At 33.7% G+C, this 13236-nt stretch overlaps 2 protein-coding genes across 6 annotated transcripts in view; one reads left to right on the top strand and one right to left on the bottom strand.

The window, feature by feature from the left end:
• Nucleotides 1-13236, top strand: part of PRDM6 (PR/SET domain 6) — a 146649-nt gene that overhangs the window by 120043 nt on the left and 13370 nt on the right. The gene's annotated exons all lie outside the window — the stretch shown is intronic.
• CEP120 (centrosomal protein 120) overlaps nt 6-13236 on the bottom strand; it is a 34307-nt gene continuing 21076 nt past the window's right edge. For both annotated transcript variants that reach the window (XM_067315367.1, XM_067315368.1), the window contains 5 exons: nt 13010-13171; nt 9226-9348; nt 7603-7701; nt 1353-1498; nt 6-829 (listed from right to left, as the gene is read on the bottom strand). In XM_067315367.1, coding sequence (XP_067171468.1) covers nt 583-829; nt 1353-1498; nt 7603-7701; nt 9226-9348; nt 13010-13171 — 777 coding nt within the window. In that variant the 3' untranslated portion in view covers nt 6-582. The remainder of the gene's footprint in view (nt 830-1352; nt 1499-7602; nt 7702-9225; nt 9349-13009; nt 13172-13236) is intronic.

Here is a 13236-nt window from a genome sequence, read left to right as displayed (position 1 = left end):
CCCGGTCAAAATCTTGTCACTGGCTATTACAAATTTTACAAAACCTATGCTCTTAAAAGAATACCAGCTACAGAACTTAGTTATCTTGACTACGGTTGCAGAAACAGAAATTGAATACCTTGCAATCTTGCAATTTGATAAGAAATGCCATTTGTTCAAGTACAGAACTTCGGTTAAGCTAATGTCACTTTTTCCTAGTACTGTTGAAGAGATCTTTTTTTAAAAATTGTAATAAATTATGACAATATTGAACAAAAAACTTTAGGGCCATAAAAATATTACAAATCAATCTAGCCAGGGTGATGCAAAAAGAGGTAGAAAACATTTCAGAAGAGTACACAAAATAAATATATATTCACACATATATAAATATGAATATAAAAACATTAAAAAGCAGCACCCCCCCCGTAAAACTTACAACTGTGCTTAACCTAATATGTTGCAAATATTTACATTGACTTCAAAAAGGCTAACAACAGCGTGCAAAATTAAGCGTGTCCTTACATCTTTGTAGAGTAAGAACTGCAGGTTTACAAAATTAATTACTTTGTTCCAACTTAGGCTCTGACTTTTTATAGTTTCCTATATGCTTTTATTAGTGCTGTTCCTTTTTGCAATAGCCTCTCTGATCTGACGATCAAGTTCACTTACAATATGGTCTTCATGATTATATACTCCTGTTCTCAACAGGGTATCCCTCTCTTCTATCAGACGAGATAGATAATCATCCATGTTCTCATTTAGTTTTCTAGAATGAAGACTGTCCACTCTACCAGCAGAATTCTCTCTAGCATCTTGCAATTGCTTTCTTTCTTCTTGTTGCTTTAGCCTGATGTTAATGAAATGGAAGGTATCAGACGATACACCACATTAAAAACTTCTGATTATTTTCCTATGAACTCTTGGAAGTTACTTATCTACTGAGAAGTTAATGAAATAAGGAATTTTATTAAAAAAATTTATCCCTATACTAAAGAAAAATAAATACCAGTAAAAGAAATGTTCATATAATACCTAGAATCTAAGAAGACCTAGAATGTAATAAATACCTCTTTCTTTCCTTAATGCAGCAGTTCTGCTTAGAATTAAAGGTTTAAAATAAAAAAAAAGAAGCCTGGTGCAGTACAATGATGATCATAGCACAAAAAACAGGGTACAGTGGCCTTAAGCATAGATTTTCTATAATACAGGAGTGTTACATTTTATAAATGAGCAATCTTTACCTAAGGGACACTAAAGTGTATTCCTTTACTGGACTGACAGCAAATTATAATCCTCATTTAACTGAGCCTTCTCCTATTTTGAGGCAGAGGGGGGGAAAAACAAAACAAAACTTAGAGATGCTCTAATACCTGTTAAGTTCATTTCTGATGTCCTCCAGCTCTTGTCGGTCTGTTTTTCCCAGCTCTTTCTCTTCTGCTGCCAAATAGCGCAGCCTCATGTGCTCCAGCTCTTGTTGCTGCTTTTTAAGGCGAGCCATTGCATTTTCTTGTTCACGCTATGGTAGGAAGGGGTGAAAAGGTAACTCAGCTGACCACATGCTTATATGTAAACATGCTAACTCTATTGACACATGCAAAACTTCAGGGATGAACTCATGACAATTAAAAAGTCTCCAGTAGTATTAGAAATGCAGGAGTTAGACAGGATGTCTAAGTTGTTGATATCTATAATACTTTAAGACCAATGACTATCACCATTGTAGCAAACAGCTGTCCAAGCTGGATCAGCTGGAGCTTTGTCACAGATATCTTCCCATTAACTGAATAGCAAGAATAGCAATAATATGTCACAAACTCTTTTACAAACTCTGACTTAGGCTGATAAATAACTTGTGAAACTGCTCAGTAATTCTAGGAGAGACTTTTTTCTGAAGGGAGGTTCTTGGGGAGAACATGATCTGAAAACTAATTACTGGAAAACTGATGCGGAGTGGCACTCACTAGGAGCACAGCAAGACTTTAACAGGGCAGGAAAAAAATGACATCTCTGCCTTCTATTTAAACAGAATATCATGAGGCACAAAATACACAGAAAGCACTAAGCAGCTGCAACTGTATTGAACAGAAATATTCTAATCCAGTCTTTCAGTTTGTGTAATCTATTATCCAATTGGTAAAAAGGTAAAATTTTGAGAGAGTATTCTTACAGCTGCAACTTCAGAGAAAAGAGAATTGTACCTTGGCCATAAGAAGCACCTGGGCATAGAAATTTTGTGATAATTTGCTACCTTGCTATTTGAGGCAAGAAAGTTCAGTGATGCAGAGGTTTCTGCTGTTTGGCAGCAAGCCCACAATGTCACATTGACAGCAAAAGGGGTATTTAAAACAAACTCTGAAAGAAACAGTACACATTTGAAGTACATGTACTGAACACTAATGGAACATCTTAAGCTCAGTCAAACCAGGAAGAGGATAAAAAACTCCTAATCCTTTTTTATTGATCAGAAAGGATCCTTTTCTCCATAAAGGACAAAAACTATTATCCGTATATTTTGTCTCTAAAGGTAACACTGGATAGGACTTCCTTTCAGATAACTGTGATTAGATTAGAAATTTAATGCGGTCTAAGTGCATAAGCAAACTTTAACTAATATATCATTATGATATACATATGACATATTTGCCATTATTTGGGAAAGGAGGAGATTAATTCTAGTCCTGTAACAATGAAAAAGGAGAATTTCTGTAGCATCTTAAAAGGTGCCATACAATGAACGTGAATAATGTGACATTTAATCATGAAATATTAAATAAATTAAAAAATTAATGTTTTCTGAGGTAAGCTTCCCTTAACACCAAGCTTAATACCAGTCTAATTCAGAGACATGAAAGCAGGTGGGAAGGGATCATTTATGATGGATCCAGTGTGTAATTTAAGTTATATACTTAGTATTATGTGACTCTAAAATGCATTTCCCAACATTAGTCTTTGACTTCTTTAAAAGTCTGTCATAACAGTTTATAGGGTGAATAATAACAAACTTGCTGCATGTATAACATTCATAGCAGAGCAGTAGAAACTCATTTCCCAATAATCTGTCAATACAAAAAGATGGAAAAGAATTTACCACACTTGTTTGATAAGAAGTGAGGTGCCGCTGATTTTAAATTTATACACAATTTTGTTATGACTTGTTCAGAGACCATAAAAAGACTGTCTTTTGTTAGGGTAGGAGAGAGGGAAGGATTTTTTATTCATCATGGTGATGAAACCAGTGTCACTTTATCAGAGACATTCAGGTATTAAAACCACTTTTTTTCCAGTCACTCTTTAAAAATTCATTGGGCAACTAGTGCCTTTTTTTTTTTTTTTTAAACAGAGGAGATACTGAATTTTATTGCATAGAAGTACTTAAAATTATCAGAATTTATGGAGAGATCTTCCAAAATGAAAGAGAACAATATCAATAAAACGCTTGCATAAACTTATAGTAGTACTAAAAAAGTCCAGCACTTTTAGCCTCACTAACAACATTTTCATTTCATTCTTTATAGGCTTAGTTTAAAAACACGGATATAATTGCATACATCAAAGTGTTTCCACCTCAGTGCGCACATGAGTTTACACACACACACACACATTTTCATAGTGAAGACTTTTTGTATGACATACTTCACATTATTTCCAAAGAGAATATGCTTTTATATATATATATATATATATCTTCTGATATAACAAACACTTCAGATTTATTCCCAGCTGCTTACTGCAGTTGGTCAGGCTGTTCTTAAGTCTGAGTAAGAACCATTAGAATTTCAAAGTATTTTAAATTTCTAGAATTTTACATTTTAAAATTTCAGGTAAGGGACCACTCCAGAATCAGAAGCTGCTAGACTAAAGACAGCTATGTTGACAGATCAACATAGCTTTTTTCCTTATTAATTTGATACTCTGGCCATCCTTTTCATATAACCTTGTAAACAACTGAAGCAAAGCAAAGCCAAGCCAAGCCAAGCGAAACAATACCTTAAAAAAAAAAAAAAAAAAAAAAAGCACATACTAGTTATCAGATCATTTACTTTGATATTTTACTATTTTCCCTCATTAGTTTGCATCTTGGTAACGTAAGCATTTGAGAACATGAATATCGTTTTATAAGTTTGAATGGGGGAACCTTCAATCATGTTTTGAAACCTACAGTACTAGAGAAATACTGGGATTAAATAGAAATTAACCCCTAATTAAAAATATATATATATATAATTGGATCTTAAAAGAATCCTTCCACCAGGTGCTCTAGTTAAGAGGCTCTTCAATCAAGGAAGCACAATCTTTATTTTGCCATAGCTGCCTATAAATCCAAAAGGGAGATGTAAACATGCATATACTAGACTAAACAATGGCTAAACAGCAGCCACTATTCACTCTCCCACTCACACATACCATGCAAGTCTGTGGGAAAAACTTACGATTGAGGCTAAAGAACTCAAGTAAAGTTTTCTGAAAATAACCCAGAGCTGACAAGTCAGTAGGAGGGCCTGGATGGTTTCAAGACACAGTTTTTAACCAAGACTTGGACCTCCAACTGTTTTTTTTTTCCTTTTCTTTTCTTTTCAAACAAAGATTTATATCCCATCTTTGGCTAAATTACTTATAAATTAATCAAATTAATTACTGAGTGGATAAACAGGAGGCTGGACCAAGATAGAGTGAATGTCAGCCAGCCAATAAGGTCCATATGGTTTTAAACAAATGCATCAGTGCTGCTTTGAACATATTTGTAGGCTACAAATATGGTAAGAGACTTAAAACAAAAACAACCACTTTCCCCTGGAACGCTGAATAATGTATGCATGTTATTTTGAGATTATTTTGGTTTTCTAGATTATAACAGAGATATTAGCTACTGAAAATTACATTTCTCTTAGCTTTGGTGCTTGTCTTAAAACGTTGTTTCTTGTAATCAAACAGCTACTAGAGTTTTGTATCTCAAACCTCCATAAGCATGTGTACAATTTTGTGTAACTGGTTTAATTGCTCTCAGTAATAATGCTCACATACATAAAGATATATACATCTCATCTGTGTAGCATCTAGGTCTCCTAGCCAGCAAACCTTAAAAGACAAAGTTCTTCATATCTCTAGAAATAATAAAAACTAGCTGGGCACACATAAATATGGATAAGTTGTTGAAGTTTTTGTCCTCCTAAAGCTGAATAGGTGTTTGATAAATAAATAATTAATACAAGGTTGCAGAGAATAACAAAGAGGAGAAGAAAGAAGTGATCTGGGTTACATTATGGTAAAGCCTATAGTTTTTCAATCAGCTTTACAAACTGTGCTAGCTTCTGTATTTTGGTAACAGTGGTGTGAACACAATGTGCTAGTGTTCTAGTTTGCTTCCGGGCTTTTTCTGGTTACAGCTGGCACTGTGTTTAACATCCAAAATACTAGACATGGAGAAGTTTAGAGCTTTTTCTATTATCAGTTGCATAGTTTTCTAAGCTATATAGTGCATATCTCATTCCGCAAAATATAAAAGCACCACAGATGTGTGCTAACAACTCATTCCAAAGTAAAAGGAAATTTTTTAATTAAGGAAACGTTGACTTTTATGGTTGCCAGTCAGAAAAGCATTTTACTAAATGCTTAGCCTGTAGATTATGCTTCTTTAATTCACAAATTGACTGTACTAGGTCACCTTTGAGTAATGGAAATTTCTGTTTAAACATTTTTTTGGCAATGGGCACAAAGCATTAGATCTCATTTCCAAGACTTACCAGCTGGGTTTTGTCATTAACATTTATTAACAATCTAAGATATGGCTTTCAGCGTCTAATCCTTACTACACAAATGTTTTGTATAGTTCTCTAGCGGGTTTTGGTGTGACAAATTACTGGCACAGATTACAACCCTGTGGCTATTCACCAGAGGCAATGCAAAATTAACATGGTACTAATCCAATTTAAACAAGAAATTGGTCAAACTATGTGCAATTGCACAAATCATCTAAACTAAAACAGATCTAGAATTCCTGGAGCAACAGTTTCCAAATTTCTGTTTAAAACACAGTAAATGGTCTTCTGATCAGCTCTGCTTTAACTTTTACTTGGCTCTTTAAAGTCATTTAAATCCTTTATCAATAGAATATGATGAAGCACAGGAGTATAAAAATACAAGAGTCCACCTTTACATTACAGAACAATCCCTTTAAAAGATGTAGGTAGCATAATTCACTGTACATGCCAACTCATTTTCTGGTTCAGACTTTCAGCGAGAGAGTCAGCTGAAACCATCTACCTATGTTACTAAATTCAGATTGCCAGATTTATTGTGATGAAATTTATAATAAAAACCCGATGGTGATACATACTCAGTGTTAATCTGGCAAGCAACAAGCTTTTCCTTTATTCTACACAGGTTTTTAAAATGTGGCATTAAGAAAAAAAAGTCTGAACTTCTCATGGCTGCTTAAGTAAATCTCATCTTTCCAAATAAGAGATTGTTTTTCTTTCTAACAACTTTGTTAGGCACAGGAATTTCAGAAACTGGAGAGGGCAACTTATGACTCCTTTAATTTTTAGTAAAAAAAACAAAAAACCCCCCAAAAAAACAATTTGAAGACAGCAAATAAAGTTGAGTTTATAATTTCATAGCTAATAGTCACTGTATAGTGTGTTTACTTTCTTTAAAATAAAAGATAGGTTAAAAAGTAATGATCAATTAGAAAAGGGAGGCTTAGTTTCCTACTTTTTGAAAAGATAAAATTCTAATGCAAGGAACAAAGTAGGACCTAATAATCCTTTAAGAAAATAAGGTTTTTCATCAAGCAGAAAGTAGGTATGAAGACAGGTAATAAAAACTTTTTACTAAACTTGAATTCTGAAGCTTTAAGCCTGTGTCAAGGTTTGTTCAGCAACAGGGATTAATAATTTACTAATTTGTTTGTCATAGCCAATGGAAATGCTTGCCAACCTTAAGTATACTGTTTAACTAGTGTTTACTATAATTCATGAAAGGTAGATGATGAGAAAAAACAAAGACATATGCATTCAGTGAGGATGAAGCTGCTACTACTGCAAGTTTTAAGAGCATATTTTAAAGCCTCACATATATATGCGCTCTATTAAAACACAGCGGTCAGAGCATGCTGTTTTATTATCGGAGACTTGGATTTTCAAAAGCAGGAAAAAAGTAATCTGCAATTTTGATTTTTCTGCAAGTTTACTTATTTTTACAGTATTCAGCAAACTTTAAAGTATTGTTTTTAAAAGCTTTTTGTTTTTAATATTTACTTTTTGTTCATTTTACAAATAAAATACAAAACAATTAGGATTGCAGCTGACTAAGATGGGGGGGCATACGGCAGTTATCAGCATAGGTCAGAGCTTTAACTTTACCTTCCAAAACACACAAGAAAACCCTCATCTCTCAAACAATTTCAGGTAAAGATAAATAAAGAGCATAAAATTTCATTTCTGAAGTGAACTATTTAGTAAAATCTGATCACTTATTTGAGGGAGCAAAAAACAAACAAACAAAAAAAACCCCTACACTCTTAGGATGAAAAATCCCCAAAAGCAAATAGTGATCATAAGCAGCTTCCCACACTGCATTAAGCTTGCTGTCTCTCATGACAAAAGAAAAAGCCCAGCATACCTGTTTTAACCTCGCGAGTTCTTTCAAAGCCCTTGCCCACTGCTGTTTGTAGTGGAGCTTTGACTTGGTAGCTGACTCCAACTTTCTTTCAAGTTCAACCTAAAAGCAATTAAAATCATATCAGCTGAAGCAATAACAGCAGTAACAATCACTGAAAGATGTATATATACAAAGGGTCTGGTTTAAGAAAAGTGTTTATGTAGTGTAATATACAACATCATCTAAAGCTGTTATATAATGTAACATAAATATTATGGCACATGAACATTTTCTTGTTTAAAATATAGCCTTATTTTTACTGGATAGCAGTCTATACAAAAAGGAAAAGATTAGGTTTTAGCACTAAATCTGCTGATGTAACCTTTTAAATTTAAGAATCTCAAATTAGTGAAACTTCCTGCCCCCCCCCCCATTTTTTTTCAAAAAGTAAGCCTATAAACTCTAATTTAATGGGAACACTGACGGACAAGTCTTGCCTTTAAAGGTGCATGGATATTTTTTTTCCCCTGGAACTAATGGAAGATATCTATTTCAGAGAAAAGAACGTGGGACTTATCTGCTCAACCCATTTTTAAGATCTATGTATATACTGCATAACTCTGATCTTACCATCTAAATAATAAATCTTTAAAAAAATTGTTATTCACTTTTGGACAGAAATAATTCATTGTGTTCTGTACAGAAGAAAAAATATGTTTTAATTGGATGCCTTTTAATATTAAGTACACAGAACATGGTAACCTGAAAAATGAAACATTCCTATCAACAAGTCTGAAACAGGGACATTTTCTTTTAATCAGATGAAATCTATTTACCATTACATTTAGGAAGATCTTGAAACAGAGGTTATTAAAAGAAAAAAAAAATCTAAAAAATAAGAAGTCTAACAACATATCTAAGGTAAGAGTTTTAAAAAGTCTGTAGATACAAAAACATTTTGAATCATCTGCTTGTACTATTGTTAGAAATTACTCAAGCATATAGTAACATGCAGACCGGCCGTATAATTGAGTGCATTTCGTGCCAACATATCTGGCCTAATTCTTTTAAAATTATCTGCCAACAGTTTAACTCAAAACTCTCAGTTATTATGGGCACAAAATGCATGTGTTACATCTGTGGTCTAACTTAAGTGGAGTATCCTCTACTGAAGGTATCTATGGTTTCCAAAAATACAGCTTACGATGGGGATTCTGTTCCAATGACATGTAACACAATCTCTTTTTAGAAATACTTAATGAACAAAACCCAAACCCCAAACACATAATGGTATATCAGTCTAAATTAACCTTCATAAGAAATTCTTCTTTTTTACCTAATTTTATAAACAGATTGCTTGACAGTTTCCAGTATAAATAATGGAGGTAAGTCATTTAAATAAGTAGGTTAGGGTTTTTTTTCTTCCACTTCAAAGTCCTACAGATTCCTCTATGCATATAAGGCAACTGTTGGCCTTATTTGTCTCCAAGTACTTACAGACTGAAGAAATTGTTGGAAAGGGGAAAAAAATAAAACAAAATGGACTAATTAACCAGGTTAATCATGAAAGATTATTCTTACATCTCCTTTACCAATGAATGAAACATTGTGCCAGTTTTTAAAGACTAGAAAAATTCAAGGTACCTTTTCTAAAGTGAGAAGATTTATTTCTGATTGTAGACGGATTTCTGGTTTCCAACTTTGTTGTTCTTTGTACTGCTGGAACTCCTTCTCCAAAATTTTATACTTATTTTCTGCTTCATAAAGCTGCGTTAAAAATATCCAGATATAAAGTAAGTTAACAGAAAAATCCCATACACAGACAAAGAACTCTGTTACAGAACTTGTTAGTCTTTGGACCAAACATCTTATTGTCAATTATCTGATATAAAACAGATGCTGAAAGCCACACATTCATAATTAATGATTTCTTGATGATGGCACACAGCAATGCTTTAACAGGAAGAATTTTGAAGGGGACCTTTGCTTTATTACTGGAAAGAAAAACAAGTCTCTCCTCCCATATATGAGAGATTAAAGTTTATAAACATTGCTGTTTGCACTTCTAAAAGGAGACTTGCAAAAGAAATACAGAAAACAAAACTATTTAGATTTACATACATAGCAGCTTTTAAGAAAGCCAACTGTTATCTGCTACATGAAGCTTTTATTATTGACTCAATTCCACCAACATAACTTGTTTAGGAATGTCTGGAAGGGGAAACAACTAATTCTTTGTACAGCCAAATAATGATTTAAAAGAAAGGCTGAAGCAGAAAGGCTTCAGTGACTAATGACTTAATGCTGTGTACCTCTGCCCTCACAGTATACTTCCGCATTTGAAGATACAAAAAGACAGAACTTGGCTTTTCATCTTAAAAATAAGAAATTTGAAAGATGGTATCTTGCCAATGCATTATTATATTACTTTGCTATAAAAAAACTATGTAAGTCAAAGGTTTAAATAGCTAACATTTTCAATATACCATATTAATAATACTAAGAAAACATCTGATAAAAAAATTCTAAGAGATAGAGTACCTTATGTTCTTCCTTTGTTAAATATTACTCAATTAGAAAACCCTTAATATACCTGATGGAACAGATGCCATCATAAAACCAATGTGATCTCAACTGTTGCACTTGTTTTTCTCTCTGACTAGTTAGTGCAAATCTTTCCATGAGTTTTATCCAACAGTTTTGAATACTGAGTAAAAATGCTTCAGAAAATTCCTTTCTGTTTAAAAGCCTTAGAACTCTTTCTATTAGTACATCAATATTTTAATTCTATGGATCTTATAATTGGGTCACCTCAGTTTTTCTTTCAACATTTCAATTGTTGCATCTATTATTTTTATAGAACTGATGTAAGAAAGCAAAGATGCCTCATAAGAAACCATACAAAAATATGTAGTGGGAGTTGCTTTTCATGTATAAACTTGATAGCCAACAACTATGTAAAGACACTACTCTTTCTTATATTTTCACTTTTACTCATTTCTTCTTAAAATACAGGCATATGCTCAAGATGTTGATGTCAAAGAGGGCAACTAATTCCTTTAACTGTGGAAAAATGCCAGCAATCTTCAGAACTTATGCAATAAATGTTTTATTTCCTTCTTGGTTCTGAAAACCCTTTCAAAAACCATGAATCTGTCATGAGACCACAGGCTGTGGGTTGTTAGGGAAATGCACAAACTATACAAACAAAGCAGAACTTCCTTAATCTGGAAATATAAGTAGTATTCTTCAAAGTGGATGCTTCAAGTATCTTCTCCTGCATATGGTACTGCTAACCTTCAAACAAGTTAGATGAGAACTCTACAGTTCTTCAAGTGTGAAAACTATGTATTGGTACATGTCCTTAATAGTACGTGCCCTGTAACTACCTCCAGCACACTGCTTGTTTAAAGAAAATAAAAACAAACAAAAAGACCAAAAAGGTACCAAAAAATAAGTTCTTACAGTGGGAATTATTTTCAAGCACATAAAGAAGCCTACCAGAACTTGTAGCAATAGCAACTTCGTGCTGTTGCACATGACAAGGGAACCATCCTACAGTGAGCCCTCCCCACTCTCCAAAGCTTATCTTTTTATGCAGAAAAGTGGAAACAGCAGCATCCTGCAGCATCAGAGATGCAAAACAGCAGAAAAGGCACAGAAAAAGGCAACCAGGACGACCTTCATACAAAGGGAGATGAAATACACTGGGGCTCTTGCTTAGAGAAGAGACAACAGGACGGACACCTATGCAGTCAGGAATGTTAGGGGGCACAGGCACTAAAGGATTATTCATAATTTCAAGCAGTATTATATTAGGGACAGCACAAAAACATTATTAGGCAACAAGCTTAAAATGAGCAAAAAGAAGCTTTTTTAAAATATACAACACATAATTAAATCGCAGAACTCACTTCCACAGGATGTTGCAATGCTAAAAATAGAAATTGTTTTTAAAAGGGATAAAATAAGTTCATGAAGAATACTTTCACTGATGGCTAGTAAATATGAAATGCAGCCTCTGGCTTAGGGTATACCTAACTCTTGATGGTATTGGTGGATATCTCAAAATGGCATTTTCTGCTTGTCCCATTTCTTACTTCCTTCCCCTCAGAATCCAGCCATTGCTGCCACACAATGCTGGACTAACTGAATCTTTCATCTGATACAGTATGTTTGTTTTTAATGGGAGAAAAAAAGTGTTTATGATGGTAGTGGGAGGCAAAAGAATGAATTTAGAAGATGAGTCCTAGGAAGGTGGTGGCATTTGGTTGTTTGAGTCTGAAGAACTTCACTATCTTGTCTGGACTGATACAGAATTGGTAGCTGCCAACACATCTATGATGCAGAAGTGACCCACTTATCACTTTGAAGTGGCTTGTGTTCTGCTGTTTGAAACTGCTTATATTAATTTAATGACTGTTCAGTGAAAAAAACTAAGATTAGCATCTTCTAGATTGGCAGCATTTTCTTTGTTTGTGGCTCCATTAAAAAACCTCACTGTATTGTGGTTAACATATGTTGACATGAAAAGGAGTAGGTTAATATTAGTGTTTAATATTAAACTAAGAAAAATACAGCTCTTCCCAATACAAAAATATTCCCTTGGCAAATACAGTTCTTCAACTAGTCAAAGCTACTGTGGGATTACTAATACCTCCCCTATTAGAAATGAAAAGCACTAAAGCAAGTACCTCACCTACATAACCTAAGTACTTTGAAAAATATTTAAGTATTATTACGATTTTATGTACTTACAATACTTGTACAGTTAATCTGTCGATAACTGCTCAGGAAAGTTATACTAAATTTTAAAAGTTAAGCTATGTTTTAACATTCAACAAAATAGCTGTCTTGTTATTAGTTCAAAGGGTGTTTTAGAGGACCAAAGAAAATATGGGCTATATTCTTCTGGTTTACTGAAAGTACTATTAAGAACAGAAGATCATAATATCAAGATCATTTTTCCCCAGTAAAAAGAAAGATGATAGAAATATTTTTTTTACAATGGAATTACAGAATGAACTGCACAGTCAAGCTACCTAGACGTTTCGCTACTAAATTTTAATTGCTAAATTTATTAAGTTACTAAAATGTATACTGCAGTTCAAAGCACAGCTTCTACATGCAATATATACTTGTAGTTGCAGTTTAATTTTTAGTGTTAAAAACAAAACAAAAACAGAACAGAACAAAACAACCAGCCATGGAATTGCAAAACGGCCCTGCTACTTAGCAGCACTGTCAGAGATGGATCCCAGCATGAGACTCACTGAATGACTGGAGATCAAATGTTCACTACAACATTGCCAGAATGCGCTTGCCTCAAATCATTGCTCAATTTAACATGCTTATTTAAAAAATAAATAAATGATTATTTAGGAAGAGAGAGAGAATACAAGAGAAAAAAAAATTTAAATGCACTTACCTGCTGCTGGAGGCGAAGCTTGTCTTCTTCCAGCTGTCTGATTTTTGACCTTTCCAGCTCCACCTGATGTGCACATTCTTCTTTGGCTCGCCGTACAGAATCCTGTAGCTCCTGCATATTTCGCTCATACTCTGCTTGTAACTCCTTCTTTACTCTTTGAAGCTTAAAAATGAGACATAATTAGGTTATATTAATCCTTAGGTAAGAGATCTTTCTTTTATATATTT

The sequence above is a fragment of the Apteryx mantelli genome, chromosome Z, assembly GCF_036417845.1.
Source record: "Apteryx mantelli isolate bAptMan1 chromosome Z, bAptMan1.hap1, whole genome shotgun sequence".
NCBI lineage: Eukaryota > Metazoa > Chordata > Aves > Apterygiformes > Apterygidae > Apteryx > Apteryx mantelli.
Note: the sequence above shows the minus strand (reverse complement) of the source record. Positions and strands in the feature narration are given on the sequence as shown.